The sequence below is a fragment of the Canis aureus genome, chromosome 9, assembly GCF_053574225.1.
Source record: "Canis aureus isolate CA01 chromosome 9, VMU_Caureus_v.1.0, whole genome shotgun sequence".
Classification (NCBI taxonomy): domain Eukaryota; kingdom Metazoa; phylum Chordata; class Mammalia; order Carnivora; family Canidae; genus Canis; species Canis aureus.
Genome location: NC_135619.1, coordinates 41416803 through 41442552, shown reverse-complemented (window position 1 = coordinate 41442552; position 25750 = coordinate 41416803). Strand labels below are relative to the sequence as shown.

Sequence of the window (25750 nt, the reverse complement as noted above, 5' to 3'; positions counted from 1 at the left end):
AATATGTTTATGATACCTCTTTCTCTTCAGTAGGGATATGTCCTCAGCACCAACTACTCCTCCATCAGTGGATAAAGTAGACGGATTTTCTCGGAAGTCCGTCAGAAAAGCCAGACAGAAGAGGTCGCAAAGTTCCTCACAGTTTAGGTCTCAAGGCAAACCTATTGAGTTAACACCTCTGCCGCTGCTAAAAGGTAAGGCTCATGGCCAGGTGATGGATTCCTTTCTAGTTGATCATTTTGTATCTACATATAATTTCCTTTTTGTAGAATTTCATATTTGTTAAAGGTCTGTGTTGCAAATTGAAGGGATGGGAGATTTCAGACATGTTGAAGTTACTGCTATATGGGCAGATACACCCACTTTCCAGTTTAAAGGGCTCAATTTAATATAAATAGCTGTGGACAAATGAAATCTATTTTCAGGAAGATCTCTCACATTGATAAAGAGGGAAACTGAATGCCAGAGAAACTGTAAGATGCCTAGGTCTGTGTTTTACATTTTTTTTCTGTTGACATTTATATGTATATATATGTAAAGTATGTGATAACAGCTACAAATTGTACAGTTTTAGTCACAGGAAGTAGACCTACTAGAGGAGATGGTACCATTAACTTAGGAGATGGTATTGTAACATAGAAAATCATGTTTGAAAGAATTCATTTTTAAAAATCAAGAAAAAGTGGTCAGGTAGTAATTGCATCTCCAGATAATACATTTAGAAAACCTGATAAACATAAACATAAAAACTACTTTTCTCTTTCCTTTGGGATAAATTAAAAGGACAAGTTTTTAATATGAAAATTGCCTTTTTTTTTTTTAAATATTAAAGAGCTTAGATGACTTTTGTAGTTTTATTTTTTATTTTTTTTTAATTTATGATAGTCACAGAGAGAGAGAGAGAGAGAGAGGCGAGCAGAGACAAAGGCAGAGGGAGAAGCAGGCTTCATGCACCGGGAGCCCGATGTGGGATTCGATCCCGGGTCTCCAGGATCGCGCCCTGGGCCAAAGGCAGGCGCCAAACCGCTGCGCCACCCAGGGATCCCGAAAATTGCCTTTTTTAAATTAGACCTTTAAATTTTTGTTTGTTTATATGTGGATGTTTCCTGTTCTTTTTAATTTTAATCTGTTTGTTTTATGTTTATGAACAGGCATGTTTGAAATACATCAGAATATAGCATGTATTTACAGCTTGGGAACTATCAGAATCTGCCTTTGAAAGTAGATTTTTATCTCCTGAACACTTAGAAAAGTGAGGAGAAAGGGAACATGAACAAAACCAGTGTACTTCCATAGCTCAGAGGAAATCAGAAAACCTGGTTTGCTGGTTCGTTAGTGAACATTTACTTCTGTAACAGTTTGTGAAATTAGAAGGCATTATGAGAAATACTGAAGTTTGACCAGAAAAGATCCTCAAAATTTAGAGAAGGGTATTTCAGGCTTCTATTTTTCCACATATGGATTTTTTTTTTTTTTTTTTTTTAAGGGAGGAAGAGTCATAAATGAGATTCTGAGGTTTATACTTGGTATTAGTGGAAACTAAATGAATTCTGATTATAATAAAGATATATCTACTAGTCAGTAAAAAGATGAGCTCTTATGAGTTTGTAGGGGAGGAAAATTTAGGTAAAGGTTTTGCTGGTAAAAATGAAAAAGTCTTTGTGAGGCTTTAGAAGAAAAATGAGGGAAAAACTCTAGAGATAAAACTAATCATGTTTGAAATACAAAGTTGAGAGGCATATGGATTCTTTAGTAACTTATTTAATCGGAACTAGACATATAATAGCTATTAGCATGGTTATCTGGCCAAGGACTTTATTTTGAGAAAGCAGATTAAGCTTTTTGAGGTTTAGAAAGAATTTTAAACTTTATTGTTACATTCATTTCTTGGGGCTCATGGTAAACATTTAAATTTGAACTGACTACTCATTGGTTTTGCGGGTAGTGAAAAGGCATGCCTGGGAAGAATTTGGCATATTTTAAGATTTTGTTGTTCCTTGTCTCATTTTTTTATCATGGTAAAATATACCTAACAACAAATTGACCAGTTTAACTATTTTTAAGCATGCACTAAGTGTGACATTAGGTACATTTACACTGCTGTGAATCCATCTCCACCAACTATCTCCAGAACTTCTCTATTTCCCTGCAACTGCAACTGTATCCATTAAACACTAACCTCCCACTCCACCCTCGCTTAGCCTTAGCCCCTTGGTAAGTAACCACCATTCAGTTTTCTACCTTTATGAATTTGATTACCCTAAGTCTTTTGGTGGCTGGATTATTTCACTCAGCAACATGTCTTCAGGGTTCATCCATGTTGCAGTATATGTTAGAATTTCCTTCCATTGAAGCCTAACTAATATTCCCCTGAGTGTATACACCATATATTATTTATCCATCTGTCAGTGGACACTTGGGTCATTTTCACCTTTTGGTTATTGTGAATGCTGCTATGGACATGGGTGTACAAGTGTGTCTGAGCCCCTGCTTTCATTTCTTTTGGGGACATGCCCAGAAGTGCAATTGCTGGATCATATATTTAGTTTTTTGAGGAATTGCCAGACTGTTTTCCATAGCAGCTGTACCATTTTACCTTCTTACCATCAGTGCACAAAGGTTCCAATTTCTCCACATCCTCACCAATACTTGTTATTTTCTGTGTTTTTGATAATAGCCACCATAATGTGTGTGAAGTGGTATTTCATTGTGGTTTTGATTTGCACTTCATTTCTGGCTAATGAATGATGTTGAGCATCTTTTCATGTGCTTATTGGCCATTTGTATATCCTTTTCTCATTTTTTTTTATTTTTTATTTTTTTCCTTTTCTCATTTTTAAGTGAAGTCTGATAATATTGAAAAATTTCCAAGAACTTTGCTTTCCAGGAATATGATTTTTGTGACCTTATGTATTTTGCCAGCATGGGAGAATTGGAGAGTAACAGGACCATATCGTACTAGATATATGCACAGCTTAATTCCAGACAGACTGAAAGTGATGCTTGTATAGCAAGCATATTCTGGGAAAATATTCTGGAAAGCACTCCACAAATTAGATTTCTCTGTCTATAGAATAACAAAGTCTGATGTAGGTTTCAGAAATGTTTATTTGCTCTTTTTAGAGAATATAAAAGTTTGTTAAATGACATTTGTTTTTCTTAGAATGGATTGAGTTTTATTTGTGTGTTATCTTCTCAATAACTTTAGGAAGTAATTTATGGCATATAAAGAAAATATAGGAGGAATTTCTTTATTTTTCTACCATTTCCTTAGAAGAGATCAGAATAAATTATGTGCGCATGCCAAAGGATAGTTATTGATTTAATTTTCTGTAGTACTACTTTGACCAAATTGGAAGATTTGAGTTAATTTTATTTTGCAGTATAATATAAATGGCAGTTGAATTTTGTGGGTTGCATTAAAGAAGAAAGTAAAATTCATGGCCTCAAGATCTTTAATTTTAGAGGAGTTTGAAAATGGAAATTGTGTTGTTTTATAACTCGTCTTTTTAATACATAATTTTTGAAAACTCAAACATTAGGTTCATTAATGATCACTTGTTTTGTGTGTATCCATTATCAGAATGTTTATCATATGCATCATAATATTTGACTGACTTATAAGTAATACGACTATTAGTATTTTATTTATTTATTTATTTTAAGATTTTATTTATTTATTCATGAGAGAGACAGAGACAGAGACATAGGCAGAGGGAGAAGCAGGCTCCATGCAAGGAGCCCGACATGGGACTGGATTCTGGAACCCCAGGATCACACCCTGGGCCTAAGGCAGGCGCTAAACCGCTGAGCCACCCAGGGATCCCCAACCATTAGCATTTTAAAAGTCTCTTCACTTGCAGAACTTAACCAAGTAAAAGGAAAGATTTGTCTTTTTTGTGTCTTTTCTAATGGGGAGGGTTTTGAAATTTCTATCAACAATGTTTTCTCTATAGAGAGCAATGCCAGCAGGTTGTTTTGTGTACATAGCTGGCTTTTCCTCAGCTACTTATAATGAGGTAGAGACTTTTGAACTTTCTCCACCTTTATGTACTTTTGAAAATATTTTCAGAGAGTCCTAAAGGTTTTGAGCTTGAAGGACTTTTACTCAAGAGAAATTTAGTGAAGGTTTGAGTGCTTTATGTAGAGACTTGGGTACTTTCCTTGTTCCTACATAGCATGACATGAAGCAAGCTCTGATAGTTATTAATTTTAATAAGGACAAGTACACTAAACACTTAGGGAATAGACATATACATTTATAATAATAATAATAGTAATAGTAAGTAGTAGGAGCAGTAGTAGTACTGCCAGATTAGGTGATTTGTTCTCTCCCCACTCCATCCTTCCATGCCGTTTCCTTCTTTCTTTGACTTTAAAAGCTTATACAGGTTTAGGTTTGAAATGTTTTTGAAAAGTACCACCTCTTTGAAGATGGGATTATGTGAGAGTGGTGTCATTATTTTTAGCCTCATAACTCCCCTTATGTTTTTGAGACATTTTGCTAATAGTTTGGACATTCGGTATTAAACTTTCCAAAAACTGTGATAACTGGAGGTACTCTTCAGAAACTCTGCCTCTGGGTGTTAAAACTTTTAGATACGTAATACTGTGTTTCTATAAATTTCTTTAATGAAAACTTTTTTTTTTTAATCTCTAGGCTTGTGATTCAGCTTACATGTTTTTTAGGGTGACAGTTTGTGATGATTTTAAAAATCCCAATTTAAAACTAGTGTTTAGGGGCACCTGTGAATGGCTCAGTGGTTGAGCATCTGCCTTTGGCTCAGGTCATGGCCCCGGGGCTCTGGGATCAAGTTCTGCATCAGGCTCCCTGCATGGAGCCTGTTTCTCCCTCTGCCTGTGTCTCTGCCTCTCTCTCTGTGTTCCTCATGAATAAATAAAATCTTAAAAAAACAAACAAACTAGTGTTTAAGCTTTTCTAGCTTTTGGGTGGGATAATTTTTTTTTCATCCATATCTGTTTCATATAGTGTAAACAAGGAATATGCAGAAGTAATTCCCAGTTTTTTTAATTGGTTAGTGCTCTGAAGTGTATTTATATTAAGAATAGTTTCTTAAGGAATAATGTCCTTTGTTTTAGTGTTTACCATCTTCCTTGTACTGTGCAGTGTCACATGAGGGAAAGTACATGGGCCTTGTTGCTTGCAAGAGTCCTCATTCACTCACTAGTTGTGTTTTCTGGGACAAGTATGTTAACTCCTGAGAGCCTTGGTTTTCTTGTCTACCAAATGGGGATGGTTATAACAGTCAATAGATGTGACAGTGCCACGTTCAATAAATCCTAGCTACTGTTATTTAACTGGGCTCTTAGAAGTTAAAATATGAATAATGTGGAATTATTTCACTTTTTATATTTTTTCAGCAAAAAGTTGAAATTGGAAATCTCTCAGAAAACTATGAAACACGACCATAGTTTTGTAGGGGTGAATCTTTTTCAACCAAAATATTTGAAGAAACAGTTTACAAATGTATTGCACTTTGTAGACTAGTTATTTTAAACACCTTTTTTGGAGATTTTCACTGAATACATTGGTATCCTGCTACATTTTTTAGTGTATTCGTTTTTTTTTAAATTTATTCATTTTTTGAATAGATAATGTAGTTATATGGTTCAGATCTCAAAAAGTACAAAGTACTCCTTTTTTTTTTTTAAAGATTTTACTTATTCATGAGAGACACAGAAAGAGAGGCAGAGACACACAGGCAGAGGGAGGAGAAGCAGGCTCCATGCAAGGACCTTGATGTGGGACTCGATCCTGGGAATCCGGGATCAGGCCCTGAGCCAAAGCAGATGCTCAACCACTGAGCCACCCAGGCGTCCTGAAAAATCTTCTTCCTGACATGGTTCTCCTGCTTGCCCTTTGCAGAAGCAACCAGTCATGATATTCTTCTATAGAAGATAAAGACATTCTTAAACCCTTCATTGATTTTGAAATGTGTTTTGCAGCCCGAAATTATGTGCATATTTTGTATATGTATGTCCCGTTTTTAAATGGGAGCATTACATAGTATTTTTCGGATTCTTTTTTTTTTTCTATTTGATTTATTTTTATTGGTGTTCAATTTACCAACATACAGAATAACCTCCAGTGCCCGTCACCCATTCACTCCCACCCCCCGCCCTCCTCCCCTTCTACCACCCCTAGTTCGTTTCCCAGAGTTAGCAGTCTTTACGTTCTGTCTCCCTTTCTGATATTTCCCACACATTTCTTCTCCCTTCCCTTATATTCCCTTTCACTATTATTTATATTCCCCAAATGAATGAGAACATATAATGTTTGTCCTTCTCCGACTGACTTACTTCACTCAGCTATTTTTCGGATTCTTAAAGCGGTGTTCAAAAAGGGTTAAGAACCACTGATCTAGTTTGTACCTTAAATTAATGATGCATGTTCTTTTGACAATGAAATTGGCATGTGAATATTTGTGTCTGGTTTTAAAAAATAATTGTAAGTTTTCCTTCTGAACTAGAAGAATATCTATGAGGTCAGAGGTGTTAACTTTCAACTTTGCAGCCTTTGAGACAATGTAGCAATATTTTTCTTTTTGGAAGAAATTATAAGATTTTTCACAAAACGAAGAAGTATCAATTGCACTGTTTTCATGTGTGAAAGATTATACTTAGTTGTAGTGAGGAGGTATTTCATTTACTTTTAGGGAGAAATATTATTTCTTGATATATCCTAATAGTTTATAGCATAGAGAAAATTTCCATACAGAGTTGTTTGTGGGCCAGAAGATACTGAGAGTAAGCATACCTGATTAATCATTTAAAAGTAGGGGGATCCCTGGGTGGCGCAGCGGTTTGGCGCCTGCCTTTGGCCCAGGGCGCGATCCTGGAGACCCGGGATCGAATCCCACATCGGGCTCCCGGTGCATGGAGCCTGCTTCTCCCTCTGCCTGTGTCTCTGCCTCTCTCTCTCTCTGTGACTATCATAAATAAATAAAAATTAAAAAAAAAAATCATTTAAAAGTAGGATAGCAACTTGCATTCATATCCCATTCCATCTGAGTATGATAATTACTACTTAGTTCTTAACCTTGGGTTCGTGGGTGTCTGGTTGAGGATAGGATATGGGCTTTGTGGTGGGCTTTCAGGTTCTAAGACCCTCCTAAAATTATATATAAAGTATCTGTCGATGTGCATTCTTTTTGGTGAGCAGAGTTCACTGCTTTCCTCAGATTCTGGAAGATTTAGCTCTTCCCTTCTTGTTCTTTCCCCATAGTTAAGAGCTTTGAGTTAGACCAAAAGATTGGGAATTGTATTCTTATTTTCTGAGTATCATGTTAACTGTATTTAGACACAGATGCATTTGACACTTAACAGTAAATATGTTAAACTATAAACAGAATTCATCGTAATGTGGGTCTCTCCAGGATATGACTCAGCCCAGGCATAAAATATTGAGGTGCCAAATGAGTCTTCTCATAAGGTAAGGTGTCCTTTTCTACCTAGAACTTTCTTTCCCTGACTTCATATCATTCTTCAAGTTTTATCTCACCATGGGACTTAGTAAGTGTCCCTCTTGACTTTTAAAAATAGTCTTTGAAGTTCCTAACAGTCTATTGTATCTTACATTATAATCTTTTTTTTTTTTAAGATTTTATTTAGACACAGAGAGAGAGGCAGAGACACAGGAAGAGGGAGAAGCAGGCTCCATGCAGGGAGCCCGATGTGGGACTTGATCCCGGGTCTCCAGGATCACACCCCAGGCTGCAGGTGGCGGGCACCAAACCGCTGCGCCACCAGGGCTGCCCTTATATTTATAATCTAAAATTATTTTTCTTTGTTGGTTCACTTATGTGTTATCTGTTCTCCTCCCCCATTAGAATATAATCTTCAGTGTAGAAACCTTGTTTCTTTTACGTCCAGGGCTTAGATCGGCTTAGAACATCGTTGGTGTTCAGTAAATATTTGTTAGCCAATTAATTACTATTGTTAGTTGACATCTAAATTATTAGTAATAGTGTAGACATTTATTTTCCTTAGTATTAAAGTTTTTTTCCCCAAAATCCAGGTCATGCAAGTTTTATTTTAACTTATAATTTACACAAAGTTACAGATTTGTTTAATGAAGACTTTATTTTTAGAGGATCAAATTCTTGAGTGCTCACTTAAAATCCTGAGTGAGGCTTTATGCTTTGGTAATTCTGCTTGTTTTAGGTTAAGAACAGAAGTATCTTGTGGAGAGAGGATGGAATGGATTTTGTGTGACATACTAAGTGATTCCTTTTACTTAGGGGATTCATCACTTGGTGTTTTGCAGCAGATGTTAAATATAGTGGAACACTGTTTTTCTGCTGATGTTTGAGGACTGAACTGTGGGCTAATCAAATCACCAGACTTTCTTTACATAGTTTAAGAGGGAATAGCATAGCTGAATATTAATTATAATGGGCTTTCAGAGCAAGGTTTTATGGTTAAATTTTCTCATCTTTAAAGCTTACTTTATAATGATGTTAGCTCTTAATATTAATTAGATTTTGTAGTGCTTGCAAAAGAACAGTAACGTTTCTAGATATTTCTAAAATGCTGGGTAAGATAGTTCTTTGGTTTGTTTGCAAATGATGACATGACATCCTTTTTTACTACTTAAAAGTACTTTTCTACTCTTTTTTGAAAATTTTCTGAAAACAAATATGGGATCTTATTTTTACGTTGCAGTAGAATTAAGCATATGATGAATATATTGATTGGATGATATGATATTATGTTATATTTTTGCTTAACCTAGAACAATATATATGTAATATATACAACATGTTTTAAAACTTTTTTTAAAAAGATTTTATTTATTTGTGTGAGAGAGCAGAAAGCATGTGAGAGAGATCATAAGCAGGAGGGAGGGGTAGAGGGAGAAGCAGACTCTCTGCTGAGCAGATAGCCCAATGTGAGGCTTGGTCCCAGAACCCTGGATCATGCCCTGAGCCAAAAGCAAAGGTTTAACCAATGGAGCCTCCCAGTGCCCCTATATATAAGCATGTTATCTAAGTAAGGCAGGTGGCCTCCCTAAGGTAAGAAAGGAGGCCCCAGGGCCACACACCCCTAGGTTTGAATTTTGAGTCTGTTCACAGCTGCGTGATTTTCTTTCTTTCTCTTTTTCTCTTTGCTTCGCTTCGCTTCTCCTTTTTCTTTCTTTCTTTCTTTCTTTCTTTCTTTCTTTCTTTCTTTCTTTCTTTTTCTTTTCTTTTCTTTTCTTTCTTTTCTTTTCTTTTCTTTTCTTTTCTTTTCTTTTCTTTTCTTTTCTTTTCTTTTCTTTTCTTTTCTTTTCTTTTCTTTTGATTTTATTTATTCATTCACGAGAGACACAGAGAGAGAGAGAGACAGGCAGAGACACAGGCAGAGAGAAGAAGCAGGCTGCATGCAGGGAGCCCGATGTGGGACTGGATCCCGGATTTCCAGGATTAGGCCCTGGGCTGAAGGTGGCGCTATACCGCTGAGCCACCCGGGCTGCCCAGCTGAGTGTTTTCTTCTATCTCGCAATTGGGAGAGTATTAGAACCCACATCATATAGTCAGACTAAGTGCCATAAAGTAGATAAAGCACTTATTTCAGTGTTGGATACATAGTAGGGGTTGAAGAATATTAATTGTTATAATTGCAGGAAAAAACTGTGGAATAGGAAAATGCTTCTCTTTGTTTTTCAGTTGATTTTTGATTCTCTTAATACTTTACATGGATTGTTTCCATTTAAGGAAGAAAAATATGGAGTATGTAGAGCTGTGGGAATCAGACTTTTAAAGTGAAAAGGAGAACTAGCTTTTATGGAATGAATAGTCTCAGCATTACTATTTAGTTAACGTCAGTTTCAGACTGGCTTCTCATTTCAGGAATAAGAACATAAAGTGGCTAATGTAATTATTTCCAAGGGAAATTCCTCTCATGGAGGATTACCAGGTAAAATTATTGTTTGATAAATTTATTTTGGAAGTAATCCACTAGGACAGGATCTCTAATCTTTTTTTCTCATTGCTTATTCATATCAGTAACAATAATGTATATATGTGTTTATACATTGTATACAGGTGCTATTTTACATATATACAATGCACGTTAAGAAAATACACAAATATAGAAAGTTAAAAAAAGATGATACTGCAATATAAAGTGTATAGATGATCTAATATTTAATTTTGGTGCTTCCTTTTCCTTTACCCATTCCCTCCAGCACAGGTACTGGCTCTGAGCACATCTTTATATTCAGATTTTGTTTGGAAGAGAGAAACTTCAGTTTAGAGCCTTGTTTTTTAGCATTTTGTTTTAAGCCTGAGAGATGTGAAGAGTGGAATGAGAAAACTTCTTTTTTTATGTTCTTGAGGTTTTTGTCCAGGTTTTGAATTTATTGCACCTTAAAGAAACAAAATCTGAATTGAAGATTTTGCCAGTTTGAGAATTATCATAGATGGTTCTTTCTTGAGGGAGCTTGTCTTGCTGTTGACGGGTGGGTTTTAGAGGCCCTCAACTCTTTTGAAATTCAGGCAGTATTTAGTGTCCCTGGGCAGAGGGTCATTTTTCTGGACAAAGGGTTCACAGCTCTCATCAGATTCTCAAAGGAGCTTCCCTGAAAGCTAGGAGCTACTGCTTTGTGGTGGGTATCTAGTTTCTTCACTTGAGGAGAGAATTTGTTGTATAGTCCCTCTCTGTAGAAGGGAGATCTCTTGAGAAAAAACTTCTGCATGTCTCTCTTGACTTTAAGTTCTTTTGATACCAATTATAATTTTTAAAGGTATTTGTAAGGTGGTCACATGACTCTAGCTTGGTTGTTTGGAACTTTTTGATCAGTATCATTTGAAAATTAAGCTGAATAAATACTACCAATGGTAAACCAGAATGTACCTGTTAAAAAGCATTTATACTAGAGCTGTGGATCTGGAAGAAGCCAGGAGAAGAAACTCAGGTTACCTTTGCTGGTGAAGAAGTAGTTTAGCAACCAGCAAAGGAGGTTGGGAAGGAGTGGGAGAAGGAAAGCAGTATCTATAGGTTCCACTGTGTAGCAGGTGATGTACTACATGGTGTCGCATTGAAGCTTCACAACAAAACCAAGAACAAGGCACGTTTGTTGTTAACTGAGGGCTGTGTAATTTGCCCACCCTTTCAGAGAGAGCCTGGCCTGTCTAGTTGCAGAGCCAGTACCTTCTCTATTTATATGCATGAACATAGGTGAGCACTAGAGATAACCACCATCTTGCTCATGCTGTACTAGGAAGATTTACCAAGGGAACCATTTTACTACCTCTTGCAAGAACCTTGAAAATTGTGAGGAGACTGAAGTGATGAGAAGTGAAGAGAAGGGGTTGGCATCCCCAGGCCAGTGGCAACCCTGTGAGTGGTGGGTGGTGGTGGAAAGAGTCATGGAAGAGCAGCAGGCCTCAAAGTCGGCTCTTTAGAAAGGCCGGGCAGTGCTGCCAAGAGGCAAGAAGGAAGGGTAGCCAGGCATCATGATGGCGAGGGTGGGGGAGGTGTGGAGGAGAGGAGGAAGATGCCACTCTGGATCCTGTGGAACTCATGTGCTGTCGTGATAAAGTCATGTCAATTGTTGAGTGGTTTGGGTTGGCAAACCGGTAGCAGTGTGGCAGTGGTGTTCTTTACCATTCATCGTTTATCTTTACATCTTTGGGAACTAGCTTAACTAGGAAAGGGTGTGAGTTCAAGTCAAGGTGATAATCCTGGCTTTGTGACTTGAAATCAGGTATTTAACGTTTTTGGAGCTTTAACCTCTATTTTTGTAAAATGGGACTCACAGTTCCCAAGGTGGTTCTGAGGAGTGAGATAATGTGAGTAGGTTGCCTAATGTATGGTTGGCATATTGCTTCCCTTATCTTTCTGTTTGTCATTGATCTTTCTTTGAGTCACTCCTAAGGACTAGATCTTGTTTCAGATCTTGAGAGGGAAGAGGTCTGGTAAAAGTTCATCCATTCATGTAGGCATCATGAAAGACTTTGACCTTATGGTGATATAACATTTTAATTGAATTAGTTCATGGTTGCTGGTGCTGGAACACTGTTCAAAGTAAAATGTTAAAACATTAAAAAACATGGATAAAATTGGGACTTGGCAGCATTTCAGGAAAAGTACTATCTTCTGCTAAGGAGGATACAGGCTTTGGAATTAGCCTTTTACCGGAGTGCCTCCAGAAGACAATATCTGGAAATGGAAGGAGGTACCTCCTTTCCATATGTTATAAGGAATTCAGAATGGGTTCAGGCTTCTGAGGAGCTAGCTATCTTCTACTAGCAGTTTGGAAATCATAGCAAACATTTTTCTTTTTGAATGAATATTTTTAAATCAAGGACATTTGTAGCAAAAAGGAAGTTCCTTTTGAGAGTCAGAAGCCTACTTTGTCGCATCAAGTTAATTTTTCTGAAAGATAGTGATGTATCCAAAGGACTGGTGTTTTTACCCAATTTGTGAGCAAAAGTCAAAACGAAAGCAGATTTATACAAAGAACTTTTTTTTCTTTCTTTTTTTTAAAAAAGATTTTATTTATTTGAGACACAGAGAGAGAGGGAGAGGCAGAGACACAGGCAGAGGGAGAAGCAGGCTCCATGCAGGGAGCCTGACGTGGGACTTGATCTTGGGTCTCCAGGATCAGGCCCCGGGCTGAAGGCGGCACTAAACCACTGAGCCACCGGGGCTGCCCTTACAAAGAGCTTTTTAAAAATAAAAGGAAGTTTCAGTACTCTGTACTGCGCTGTCTTCCATGCATCCTTCTATCTTTACTTCTTCATTTACAACTACTATAACTAACAAGAATCCTTGATGGTAACCAGTCATCTAGAAATAATTTAGAAATAATATTCATTTCACTTTAAGAAAACTTGAACACATCATTTTAATAAAAAACAGTTGAGCCTGGGACGCCTGGGTGGCTCCGTGGTTGAGTGTCTGCCTTCAGCTAGGACGGGATCCTGGGGTCCTGGGATCGAGTCCCACATCAGGCTCCCCATGGGGCGCCTGCTTCTCCCTCTGCCCGTGTCTCTGCCTCTGTCTGTCTCTCTCATAAATAAATAAATAAATAAAATCTTTAAAACAAAAAAAACCCAGTTGAGTTGAAGTTCTGAAATTCAGTAGTTCTAAAATTTATCTGGCATGTGGCTGGATCTAGGGGGAGATCTGTCTGTAAGATTTCAGGTAAAAGTAAGTTTGACATAACCTTTGGCTACTGAGGAAACTTTGTGCTTTACTACCTAGATTTAGTTATTCCTCAGAGATGTTGGATAGGGCTATATTTTGTTGTATTTAGATTTATATCTTAACATTGTAAAAGGCATTTCAACTAATGGTGGAACTTATTTAGGCTTTTCTGGTTCAGTGGGCTGTTCTAGAAATGGCATATACTTTAGATACCTTTGGGCTTAGGAGTGGTGGACCCTGTACTCGTACTCTCGAATTATGGTGAGGTTTAAATGAAATGAATTGTGTGCAAATGTTTTTCAAAGTGCGTATGAAGCAAATAGCTTTAAAAAGAGTCTGTATGTGGTCTGGCTAAATAGTCTCCTCCAAGGGCCTTATAGTCTCATTTTTGTAATTGTTCAGTGGAAGGTATGACTCACTTCATTCACTCATCAGATTTCTACTGAGCAGTGTGAGGCACCAGGCACTGTGCTGGCAACACAGTGGTGAGCAAAAGAAGGTTGATGTGGTTCCTCTAAAAAGGCCATTGTAGCTGGAGGTCAGAGATTGATGAAGCTACTTAGGTTGTTGGAGCCAAATCATTCTGGCTGGGTTAGTTTGTCCTGATTCTAGGAGCATTTGTATGTATCTATAAATATATGATCGTTGAATATATAAATCACCCATTAAATCCCCTACCCAGTCAGGGGGAATAATATATTTTCCCCTCATGTTTATATGTCGTGTTAATCTTAAAATTGTTTTTGTTCTGTAGGATACTTAATAGTGTTATAATTACTTTGAGATAGTCTTATTTTTGGAGTTGGAATTTTAAAAAGTTCTCTTATGGTATCATTGGGCTTGTTATTTTATAATACTGAGGTTTCTTTGAAAACAACGTAATCATTGCTTGCTTAAAAAAGCAATACCAGGTTACTTCCTGGCTATAGACCTGAAATGTACAAAATGTTAAAAACATACCAAGTCCCTTTAAAACTAAGTAAAATCCATCTGTGGGTCTACCCATATGCTCTATAGATGGCACTGTATTATTAAAGTACATGATCTTAAGTTCTCATGTGTTTTAATTCACTGTTTCATGAACTGCTGCCTGGAATAGTGGGGGACATAATACAATAGATTTAATTCATTAAGAAAATAAAAGTTTAGAAGATTAGAGCTGGAATTACTGTCAACACCAATTGATGTTCATTAAAGGAGAATGCAGGCAACAGTAAAACCACAGTTAGGCAAAGCAGTTAACATTGGTGGTGTTATGGTTTCTGTGAAGATTGGAAAAATAAATAATTGCAAGTATTTTAAATTTGGCAAAATGAATGAAGTTAAAAAAGTGAATCTACCTCCTTATCACTAGCTAATTTTAAGTTTTCCCAAGCTATTATGATTTAAATTATTGATTGTTATCTGTGCTGCATTCTCTGGGTGGTAAAAATTGGGTAGAGTATGTGCTTTAGAACCAGTGCTGGAAGCAGAACTGGATTTGTGATGGTTTACATAAGGTGGAAAGCATCATCTAGGATTATCTCAGACTCTTACCTGTGGGAGAGTCTAACAAGATAAATAAAAGAACTATAGAGTTTGGAGTGTCTTTCTTTTTTTCTTTCTTTCTTTTCTTTCTTTTCTTTCTTTCTTTCTGATTTTATTTATTCATGAGAGACACAGAGAGAGAGGCAGACACATAGGTAGAGGGAGAGGCAGGCTCCATGCAGGGAGCCAGATGTAGAACTCCATCCCCAGACCCGGGATCACGCCTGGAACTGAAGGCAGATGCTCAACCGGCATCCTATGGACACCCAGGCATCCCGTGGAGTTTTTGATAGTACTTAAAAGATCACTCTTATACCTCAATGGTTAATGAATTTCAAAATGATTATAGAATCATTTCATGGTTAGTCAACAATGTACATTCCTGTAAGTGCAAATCTGTATTTAATATTAACAAAATCTTGGTGAAATTATGTTTCTTTACAGTTTTTTTTCCTTTACAGTTTTATTTAATGGAATATTTTCTTTTGTGTGTTAATGTAGATAGGGCACTATACCTACATTTCTTGGCTAGAAAGACATTCTCTTTTCCTTTTTTTGGAGCAAGGCTGCTTATAATATTGTACTGTCTGTTAAGAGAATAATTTCTTCACATTAGGATGTCCTAGTTCATGATTGATATTCTTTTCTCTCCACAAATACCAGAATAATTGAGCAGTTATTTGCCTCTTTGTTGGCGAGATAGTCATGAAGTTTTTGCTTAACTCCAAGGAGATGAAAGACTAAGAACCTCTCCATAGAGTGGTTTTGAGGACTGAGTGAGTTGATATATTTAATGCTTAGAGTGGGACCTAGTTTATGGTAAATATTATATAAATGTTAGTCAATTTGTCATTCTTATTGCTATTATTATTATTTATAAATATTAATCTGTATTTTATGACTTGGATTTCAAGTGGATCCTGTAAAGATGATCTATTTTTGTGTACTGTGTTTAGGAGAGTGGGTATTTGTTTTTTAAAATCCATTAAGCTTATCCATAAACTAAATCTTTTAAGTAGAAGAATTTATCACTATCTATCACATTTGCTAATGAACTTTAAAAAGCATTTAGAAAGAATTTTTTAGTGAAGTACCGTTTGGAAAATGTCAAAGTCAGTACATTATTTATTTTATTTTTTTTAGTCAGTACATTATTGAACCCAAGGATGCGTCTAGGCAAGTGTGAGCTGCGTTGCTTTATGACAGATGGTAAAGCATTGCGTTCACCTGTCTTTCCCAGCTGGGGTGTGTGGTGCGTTGGGGAATTGAGTTGGTTGTGTGTGATGACAGTGAACATTGGCACTGTGAAACATTGGGGAGAGGACTGTTGGTGGTTGCTAAATGTAATTAAGAGGTTGGTAGATTCTACCTGGACAGATAGGGCATAGTCATTAACTTAGCATCTTTGATTAAGTGGGAGCATTGAAAAATCTTTAGAAAAAATTTTTTTAAAAGAGGTTGTTAGAAGTTTGCAAAAGCATCTTTGGTGCAGGTGGCTTACAATATGAATTTCATGTGTGTTAGAAATTTTTTCTTCATTTGTGAGTTTTTTACCTAAAACTTTTTTATGAACTGAAATTATGGATTTGTTGTATACATGTTATTTTGACGAGCAGTGAAACCTGTATTTAGTCTTTATTCAGACCTAGAAAGGTTTTTCTCTCTCATGGGAAGTTATGGTTCTCAAAGTGTCCAAGCCACTCATTTCTCATACTTATCTCAAGATAATAAGTGTTGTCTTTGACATGTCTTCAGTTTTTATCAAGACAAGAAAATTTATTCAGCCCTTGTGCATTTTTGTCTTTCATGATGAATTCAAATAAAGTAACTGACTGTGAGTGATTATGTTCACAAAAGCAAGGTATACATGTATTTGAAGTAAATACATAATGAGGGGAACCAATTCCAAGAAACCACTGGCAGATCAGAGTTTGGTAAGTGTAGTTGAATTGGAATGTCAATCAGAATTCTTTCTTCCAAGATATTTTTTTGAGCTGGTAACTGCTCATGTTTCTGCTCTACCTTGAGTTCTTACTTTTTATCCTAAAGATTTTTTTTTTTTTTTTTATCCTAAAGATTTTAAGTAAAGGCTCAAAGACTGAACAGTGAAAGCTTCAGTCAAGGCAGGACACTTCAGTGCACATGCGTGAAGAGAGGTAGAGGGAGAGAATCTCCAGCAAGACTCCCCGCTGAGTATGGAGCTGGATGTAGGGCTTGATCTCAGGACTCTGAAATCATAACCTGAGGTGAAACCAAGAGTCAGATGCTCAACCAACTGAGCCACCTGAGTGCTCCTCCCCTCCCATCCATTTAACATTTTTTAAAAAATAAATTTTTGACATTTGTTTTTTCTTCTGTCTGCATAGTAGCTCCCTTATCTGTGGGGGTTATGTTCCAAGACCCTCAATGGGTGCCTGAAATGCAGTTAGTACCTAACTCTGCATATACTGTGATTTTTTCCTTTAACTACAAACCTGTGGTAAAAGTTTTAATTCATAAATTAGGCACAGTGAGAGATTAACAACAATGGCAGTTACAACAATATATTATAATGAAAGTTCGGTGACTGTAGTCTCTCAAAGTATCTTTTTTCTTTTTAAAGATTTTATTTATTTATTTATGAGAGACACAGAGATGAGAGAGGCAGAGACATAGGTAGAGGGAAAAGCAGGCTCCACGAGGGAAGCCCGATGTGGACCTTGATCCCAGGACTCTAAGTTTAAGCCCTGAGCCAGAGGCAGATAGATGCTCAACCACTGAGCCACTCAGGCATCCCTCAAAATATCTTTATTCTGTACTCTCCCTTCCTGTGATGATGTAAGATGATAAAATGCCTGGGTAATGAGATGAAGTGAGGTGAATGACATAGGCCTTGTGACCTAGAGTTAGGCTACTGTTGATATCCTGATAAGTCAGAAGGAGGATCATCATCTGCTTCTGGACCATGGTTGACTATGGGTAACTGTGGAAAGGGAGACCATGGATAAGTGGAGACCACTATATTTTCCCCTCCCTTAGTTGTTTTGCAGGGTGGGTTTGCTTTAGGGCCAAGTAGAGCTGTGGGAAGGTCAGAAATACAGAGTAGTATGGGAAGCTAGGGAGACTGATGATTATGACTTAAAGATTTTGCCTGTCCTGCAGGGTAAAGTAACGGAAAGAGGATGGGTTTGTCAGCCAACCAGCCAGTCTTAGAATCCAGTCAGTTTTCCTTGCAAGCTGGGTGACTTTGGACAGATGATCTTCTTAGAGCCTCAGTTTGCTCATCAGTAAAGTGGTGATAATATCATCTGGCTTGCAGGATTTGTTTAGGGGCAATCTGTGTGAAGTGCCTAGACCAGTACTGACATGGGAGACACTGGGAAATTGATTATCATTAATATTTCTGTCTTTGAAGTCAGAGACCATGTCCATTCATAGCTGTATTCACATCTTTGCTGCTCAGTGGGTACCTGCTGAGTGCAGCCATCCTTTCAGGTAGGAAGGAAATTCTTCATGTCTATAAAGCCAACCTGACTCATAGTATCACTTCTTCCTCATTCCATTCTCTTTTCTCTTTTTTTTTTTTTTTTTTTTTAGATTTTATTTATTTATTCATGATAGTCACACAGAGAGAGACAGAGAGGCAGAGACACAGGCAGAGGGAGAAGCAGGCTCCATGCACCGGGAGCCCGACGTGGGATTCGATCCCGGGTCTCCAGGATCAGCCCCGGGCCAAAGGCAGGCGCCAAACCGCTGCGCCACCAGGGATCCCTCCATTCTCTTTTCTCATTTGGGTCTTAAATATTCTTTTAGAGAATATATTTTTTTAAGTGAAGAGAGTTTTGTGTAATAAATTGAACATAGCTTTAAAGACAAAGGTTTATGATTATGGGCTGCAGTGCATGGCTGAAAAGGTGCTGCTTTGGACAGAGCACAGTCTCTGAAAGGCCCATGATTAGCAAAGGTTGCCAAGTACTCTGAAAGGCTCTGAGCGTGTTTTTGTTTCCTATTTATTTATTTATTTATTTATAGATTTTATTTATTCATCAGGGACACACAGAGGCACAGGCAGAGGGAGAAGCAGGCTCCTTGCAAGGAGCCCATTATGGGACTCAATCTTGGGACCAGGATCTTGCCTTGAGCAAAAAAGGCAAATGCCCAACCTGCTGAGCCACTCAGGCATCCCTTGTTTCCAATTTTAGCCTCAGAATGAATGTTTATTGAATGAATTAATTAATATTGTGATTATTCAGATACCAAAATTTAGTGAGGTCTTTATTGTGTAGTATTTTTTTTTTTTAAGTAAGATTTTATTTATTGATTTGAGGGAGAGAGAGTGTGTCAGAGAGTGAGGGAGTGCTTACACAAGGTGGGGGAGAAGCAGGCTCCCCATTGAGCAGAGAGCCTGATGTGGGGCTCGATTCCAGGACCTCAAGATCATGACCTGAGCCGAAGGCAGATGCTTAGCCACCTGAGCCCCAGGAGCCCCATTGGGTAGTATTTATTTGATCAGCTTCAGAGAACAGAAACATTAAGTGAATTTTAGTGCAGACTTGACAATAAAAGCAAGTTGGTTTCCTGTCACATCTTGGGTTTAGACCAGAGACTTGACCGTTCACAAGAATTGCTGCTGCCATTAACCAGGCACTTTGCTGCTCTCCTTGAAATACATTCTAGAAAACTTTTCACTGAGCTGGAACCCAGGACTTGAAAATCAGCATTAACTTTGTTTAAGTCTCCTCTGAGGGGTATGTCTGTGCGTGGGGGGGAGGAGCGATGTAGAAGTAGAAGAGTAAGCTGCAGAAGAGCGAGTTACTAGTCTAGTCCTTTCACTGTGGACCTCCCCCCCCTTGCCTTGTAGAGATTTTAGGTCAGCTCTGAGGCACTGGTTTTGGCTCATCATGATTAGTGAAAGATAAGTGCTATAAAGGTTACTACGCTGGTCCTCTGTGTAGTTTCTCTTTCTTCTTAGATGGACTTTTCACCCTGTCTTTACTTTTTTGTTTGATGTGTATTCAGGAAATTTAAAAAGCTTATTTTAATTCTAGCCTTCAGCAAACGTAATTAAAAAGGAAAAGTTTCTGTTTGCTGTTGCGGGAAGTCTGTTCCCTTCCGCCCCCCCACGATTGGTACATTTTTTTAATACTCAGGAAGAAGTGAATTTTAGGTTATCCACATTTCTATCCCTTCATTAGGTAGTAGTATAATTAAGAGGTGAAAGGATTTGATGTGGTTTGCTAAAGTTTTAGGGAACACTAGCACACGTAGTGGATCATATTTTTGAAAATCTTTGTACAGTATTTGGGGAAGATTTTCTAGAAACCTCATTTTCTGGGCTCTTCCTTTTGCTGCATAATTCAGTAAGACTCCATCTATTTATCTGCCCTTGTCCTTGGTACTTGAAGGATATGCAGTGTATATAATGCATAGGCCAGTCATGACCCTGGGAGGCCTTTTTTTGGTGAGCATATCTCACCAATCAAGGCAATCAAGATCTGTCTCCAGGAATTTTCTTTCTTACCTCATTCCTGCATGTCACATATCACATAGGCTCATAGACTCTGGTGAGTGCTTTCATTAACCATCCAATTAGTTTCTGTTTCAATTCCAAAAAAGATAATCCACCTCCCCTCTGCCTATTAAATACTTAGGTACTTTTGGTACTTTTTTTTTTTTTTTTTGAGGAAGAGAGGAGTTATTCACTGCTGCTGAGTTCTCTTTGGTGTTAATAGATGGAGTGTTTCAGAAATCAGTCCATTCAGCATATATAATAAATACCAATGTTAGATTTTTATGGGGTTTGAAAAGCTCTGATAGAAAACACATCTGGGTAGGAGTCTCCTTGGTTTATAGGGGTGGCTTGAAAGAATTATAAATGTTTTGGTTTTAAAAGTTGCAGTGCCAGACATATGACTTTAAAAGACTCCAGAGAGAGTTGCAAAGAAATTGTTAACAGTGGTTATCTTTGGGGAACAGAAATAGAGGGTTTCACTTTCTACCTTGACATTAAAGAAATTTAATTAAAAAACAGAAGGGTAGTCATGTGTCTTTTTCCCAAGCTAATGAAAGTAAAGCAAACTACTGGAAATAAAATGACCATAGACCATTGGTGATCATTAGATTAAGCCTTTATGTAATCATTTGTAACATGAAGAAATATATACAGAATTCTTTTCATATAGCATAAATGCTTATACTCAAAGTAATTAATCAGAGTATTATTTGATGTATGTGTGTGTTCTTCTATTCTTCTTCCATCCACCCATCATCCATTTACCCATTTGTTTGTAATAGTCAAGAGAAGTTCAGCTTGTCATTTCTTTAATATTATTGGTTTCTTTTTATAAGGAAAAAACTAATTGCTCATCTATTTGGATAAACTTGAAAAGCATTATTTTTTATGTTTAGCAGGAGGGTAAAAGTACTTTGTAATTTTCAGAAATGGTGTGTGGGGCATTGAAAAGATAAATACTGTTGGGGTGAAAATCTTTTTTTTTTTGGGGGGGTGAAATCTTTTATCCTCACTGTTTACTGAAATACTTATCTTGGTGATTTTACTGCACAAAGAACTCAGCTTCTTGGCTTGTCATACACCACACTTTAATGAGGTAGCACTACACAGTAATTTGTGACTTATGCCCTCTCCTATTCTAATCAACTCATCATCATTACCATCTGCATCAATTTACTTTAGATTTTTTTTTTTCTGCTAATGCCATAAAAGAAACCAAGAGAGCTTAGTGGCTTGCGTTTGATTTGGGGGATAAAAAGATATTGAATTGGCATTTGTTGCTTAACCACTCCAAAACTTGGTGGCTTAAAACAACAGCCATTTATTTAGCTCATCATCCTGTGGTTTTGCAGTTTGGATTGGGTTCAGCTCTGTGATTGTCCTGGTCTCTGCTGGATTCACTCATGCACCTGCAGTCAGCTGGCAGCTGATGGTCTCATTCACATATCTAATGGTTGGCTGACTGTTGGTTGGTTGTGGCTACAGGGGTGTTTGGCTTGTGTATCTCATCATCCAGCCTCTTAGCCTGCACTTCTTTACATAGTGGGTTGTGGGATTCTCTAGAGCAGTAAGAAAGGACGAGCACAAATGCTTAAGTACTTTTCAGTTCTCTCCTTGGATTGTGTTTGCAGTTATTCTATTGGCCAAAGCAAGTAACAAGCCCACTGAAATCCTAAGGATGGAGAAAGACTCCATCTCTTTGTAGGTGGAGCTCCAAAATTATACTGCCATATTGTGAAGATAAGAAGGGGAAGAGAGTGGCCCGGGTGGCTCAGCAGTTTAGCGCTGCCTTCAGCCCAGGGCGTGATCCTGGGGACCTGGGATCGAGTCCTGTGTTGGGGCTCCTTGCATGGAGCCTGCTTCTCCCTCTGCCTGTGTCTCTGGCTCTCTCTGTCTCTGTGACTCTCATGAATAAATAAATAAAATCTTAAAAAAAAAAAAAAAAGAAGGAAGAAATTGTGGCCTGTTTTGCAACCTTCTGCAGATATTCTGAGGACTTTGAACCTTGGTTCAGTGGAGATTGTCTCTATTTTGAAATACATCTAGATTTCTAACTACTCACTACCTCCTATGCTGCCTCTAAGTCCAAACCACTCAGTGTTTGCCTCCTAAGAGGTTTCCTGCTTCCACACTCTTCCCTGTGCTCTACACAGCAGTCAGAGCAAACTTTTCAAAATAGAAGTCAGAGCATGTTCAAAACCTTCCATTGGTTTCCCATTTCATTCAGAATTAAAATTTAAATTCCCTACTGGGACTGCAAGACCTTGCCTGATGTGGCCCTTTCTCTGACCTCCTTTCACTCATCCTCCTCACTCATCTTATCCCAGCTATGTGGCCTTCCATGCTGTAAGTCCCACACACTGAACTTGCTCCTGCCTCAGGGCTTTGCATTTGTGGTTTCCTCTGCCAGATGTTTAGTGGCTGCTTACTTTACTTCTTTGGGTCTCTTTATAAGTCGCTTTCTCAGAAAGGCCTTCATTGGTATCCTTACATAAAATAACATTGTTTCCTGCTAATTTCTGGCTTACTTTATTGTGCTCTGTGACACTTAACCACCATCTGACATTTGTTTGTTTTCTGTTTCTTCCATGGTCTCATGGACTTTGAGTGTTATCCCTGGTGTCTACAAAAGGACCTGGTGCAAGGTTTATGCTTTCTGAGTCTTGGTAGAGTGGTTGTAAAGTAAAATTTATCACCTGGTCTTAGTGGTGGCTCTTCTCTAGAGCTGGTGTGGCCTGTGTTGCAGGGCCAGAAGCAACTTGTTTTCCCCTTGCCTGATACTCTGCTGGACTGGTGTGATGATAATTAATGAAGTGCTCATCCTATTCCCCTTCAAAAAATTTCAGGCAATTTTAATTTGATGATATTGGGATCATTTTCCTTTATAAATACCTATCTTCATGGGTTTAGAAATATAGTCAATCTATTATGTGCTGATGGTTTATGTAAATGCACAGATAAACATATGCATGTTTTTGCAGGGGGTGGCATGCAGCAAACCCTTCAGGCGAGGCATGGAGACTCAAGTAGTTGTGGTTTTAATACCATCTTCGAGTACTCTGGAAATTCCTTCAGTCCCCCAAACCTCTTTTTTTTTTTTTTTTAAAGATTTATTTATTTATTCATGATAGACACAGAGAGAAGTGGAGACACAGGCAGAGGGAGAAGCAGGCTCCATGCAGGGAGCCTGACGTGGGACTCCATCCCGCGACTCCAGGATCGCGCCCTGGGCCGAAGGCAGGCGCCAAACTGCTGAGCTACCCAGGGATCCCCCCCAAACCTCTTTTACTCAGAGCTGTATATCAAAATCTCAGGCCCTGCTGGGCCAGACTTCCTCTGAGCTTTAGCTAACCCAGGCCGAGAGTTGCTATCCTTCAAGTGTCATTTGTCTCAGAGATGGCTTTTCTGTAGCTGCTTCTCAGGCTTTGAATCTGAGTTCAGTTCATCCACAGGAGTTTATCGTTTGCAGATATGTGTTTGTAACAGATAGACCTCTAATTTGAAATAATGAGATGGGACGGAAATGAGTAGGAGGAAGGGCAGTCTAGCTTAGTGAAACCTTTGAATCACAGAATATTTAAAAATAAAGACAATTATATGATTTTTAAATTATAGTGCCCATGATAGACTAATATATAACTGGGACATAATGAGCCATGGAAACAGGAGTAATGGAAATATTTGCAATTCACAACAGGCCTACAGAATAAGCTAAGAATTTTAAGCAGCAAAGTCTAGGTTAGGTAAGGGTTATTTGATTCAGAATTTGAGGGCTAATCCACAGAATACAAGGAATCCTTAATTTCTTGAGACCTTTGATTTGAAAAAGTTACTGATTTTTATATTACATTTTCCCACTTGGTAAAGACCTAAAAATGTACAGGTGCAGACTGACTTGTGCTTGATTAGAATTAAATTCTTCAGGTTTAAAATAGAAATATGGAAGAGGAGCTGAGACCTGAGGTTTCATTGCCTCTGCTTTCATTCTCTGGCTGTCCAGGTTATCATTTTAGACATTTCATTTTAGACATTCATATCATTTTAAACATCTTCTCCCATCCTAGAAAATGGGTGGGTATGTATCCATTTTTGTTGCCCTAATGCTGGTTGCGTTAGAAAGCTGGGAGACAAAATGACGGAGTTTCAAATAATTTAGTGGAAAGAGAATGCTAATAAGTGACAGCAGGGACTGTGGGACCATTTTGGATTCTGGCTTCATATGACACGAAGGGCCAGGGTTAAGAAAATGTACTTCGGATGTAGTCAGGGTAGGGTTTTAGTCTAGTTTTTGCCATTGACTAAATGAGTGATCTTAAATAAGTTATATAGCATCTCAGCTTCCTTTGTGATAAATAAGGGAATGCTGGGGGCGGGGGTGCTTGGCTGGCTCAGTTGGTGGAGCATGGAACTCTTGATCTCAGGGTTGTGAGTTCAAGTCCCATGTTGGGTGTGGAGCTTACTTAAAAAAAAAAAAGTAAGGGGTTGCTGATAGAGCCTGTATCTTAGATTTGTTGTAAGAAATAAAGTTATGAATATCAGAGACTTAGTACTAGTAAAGGTACATAGTATACACTCAGGGAATGTTAGCTAATATGTAGGAGAAAGCATATACCTTTTCAGGAATCTGGAAAAATGTGGATTCCAGAAGGGCTTAAATTGGTGCCAAGGCATAGTCTTGTATGTTTTGGCCCCTATGAAAATCTTGAATACACGCAGTTTGTGAGAGGCACAGGATGAAGGATGACAGGCAGAGAGGGAAGGGATTGCCATAGCATTCATAAGGACTGTAGCTGGGGTGGGTAATGAGTGGGGTGGTTTGGTGAGGAATGGGCAGGGCCTTTCACATGTGCACAGTGGCTCCAGAGAGAGAAGTGTGAGGTGTGTGAGGAGGGAAAAGCACACACCTGGTAGTAAGGGCAGAGAGCCACCGGAGCAGGAAGAGGACACTGGTGTGTATAGGAGTGTGTTGGGAACAGGGACAGGGGTGAGAGGGTAGAGTGAAGGCTTGCAGGCTTCAATCTGGCAATTATATTTGATTCCAAAAGCAGTTAGTAGCCATTTAAGCCAAGCCTCTGCAAAGGCAAATGATAACAACCAAGGCTCTGGAAGGGTAGGGTTCTTCCTATTGGTGCTTGACAGATCCTTAAGATGAGGCTCAAATTTATCCACTCAGGTGTCCCTAGGAATAAGAGAATTGCCCAAATCCTGCAATTTCTTTGAGGCTTGTTTTTTTTTTTTTTTTTTTTTTTTTTACTTTAAAATTCAGAGATTTTTGCATTTCATAATTTATTAGCTTCTTTTCATTCTAAAAATTGAGTGTTTTTAGTAACTTCTTAATAGCTCCATTTTATCCTCTGGCTTCTGGAAGGTACTTGCACTGCTGTCCTCTGATTAATCCAGGAGCAAGGTTATTAGTAAGAGGGGTATTTGGACTGCCAGAACTAAAGGGCTTTAGAAGGTGCTTCCTACTCACAGCCGGCAGATGGGCAGAAGGTGCCCCTCATTCCTCTTCTCCCAGGTCTTGTTAATCCCAGATCCTTTCTTTTCACAAGGCATCTTGGGAGTTTGTGAGAGCCC

The 25750-nt window shown here is 38.1% G+C and overlaps 1 protein-coding gene across 3 annotated transcripts in view; it reads left to right on the top strand.

Annotated features, from left to right (window-relative positions):
* PPP2R5E (protein phosphatase 2 regulatory subunit B'epsilon) overlaps window positions 1–25750 on the top strand; it is a 146389-nt gene that overhangs the window by 2880 nt on the left and 117759 nt on the right. For 2 of the 3 annotated variants that reach the window (XM_077909569.1, XM_077909567.1), the window contains one exon: window positions 34–194. In XM_077909569.1, the coding sequence (XP_077765695.1) occupies window positions 38–194 (157 nt within the window). In that variant the 5' untranslated portion in view covers window positions 34–37. Of the gene's footprint in view, window positions 1–30; window positions 195–25750 lie in introns of those variants that run through there. The other variant, XM_077909568.1, reaches the window with a different exon arrangement.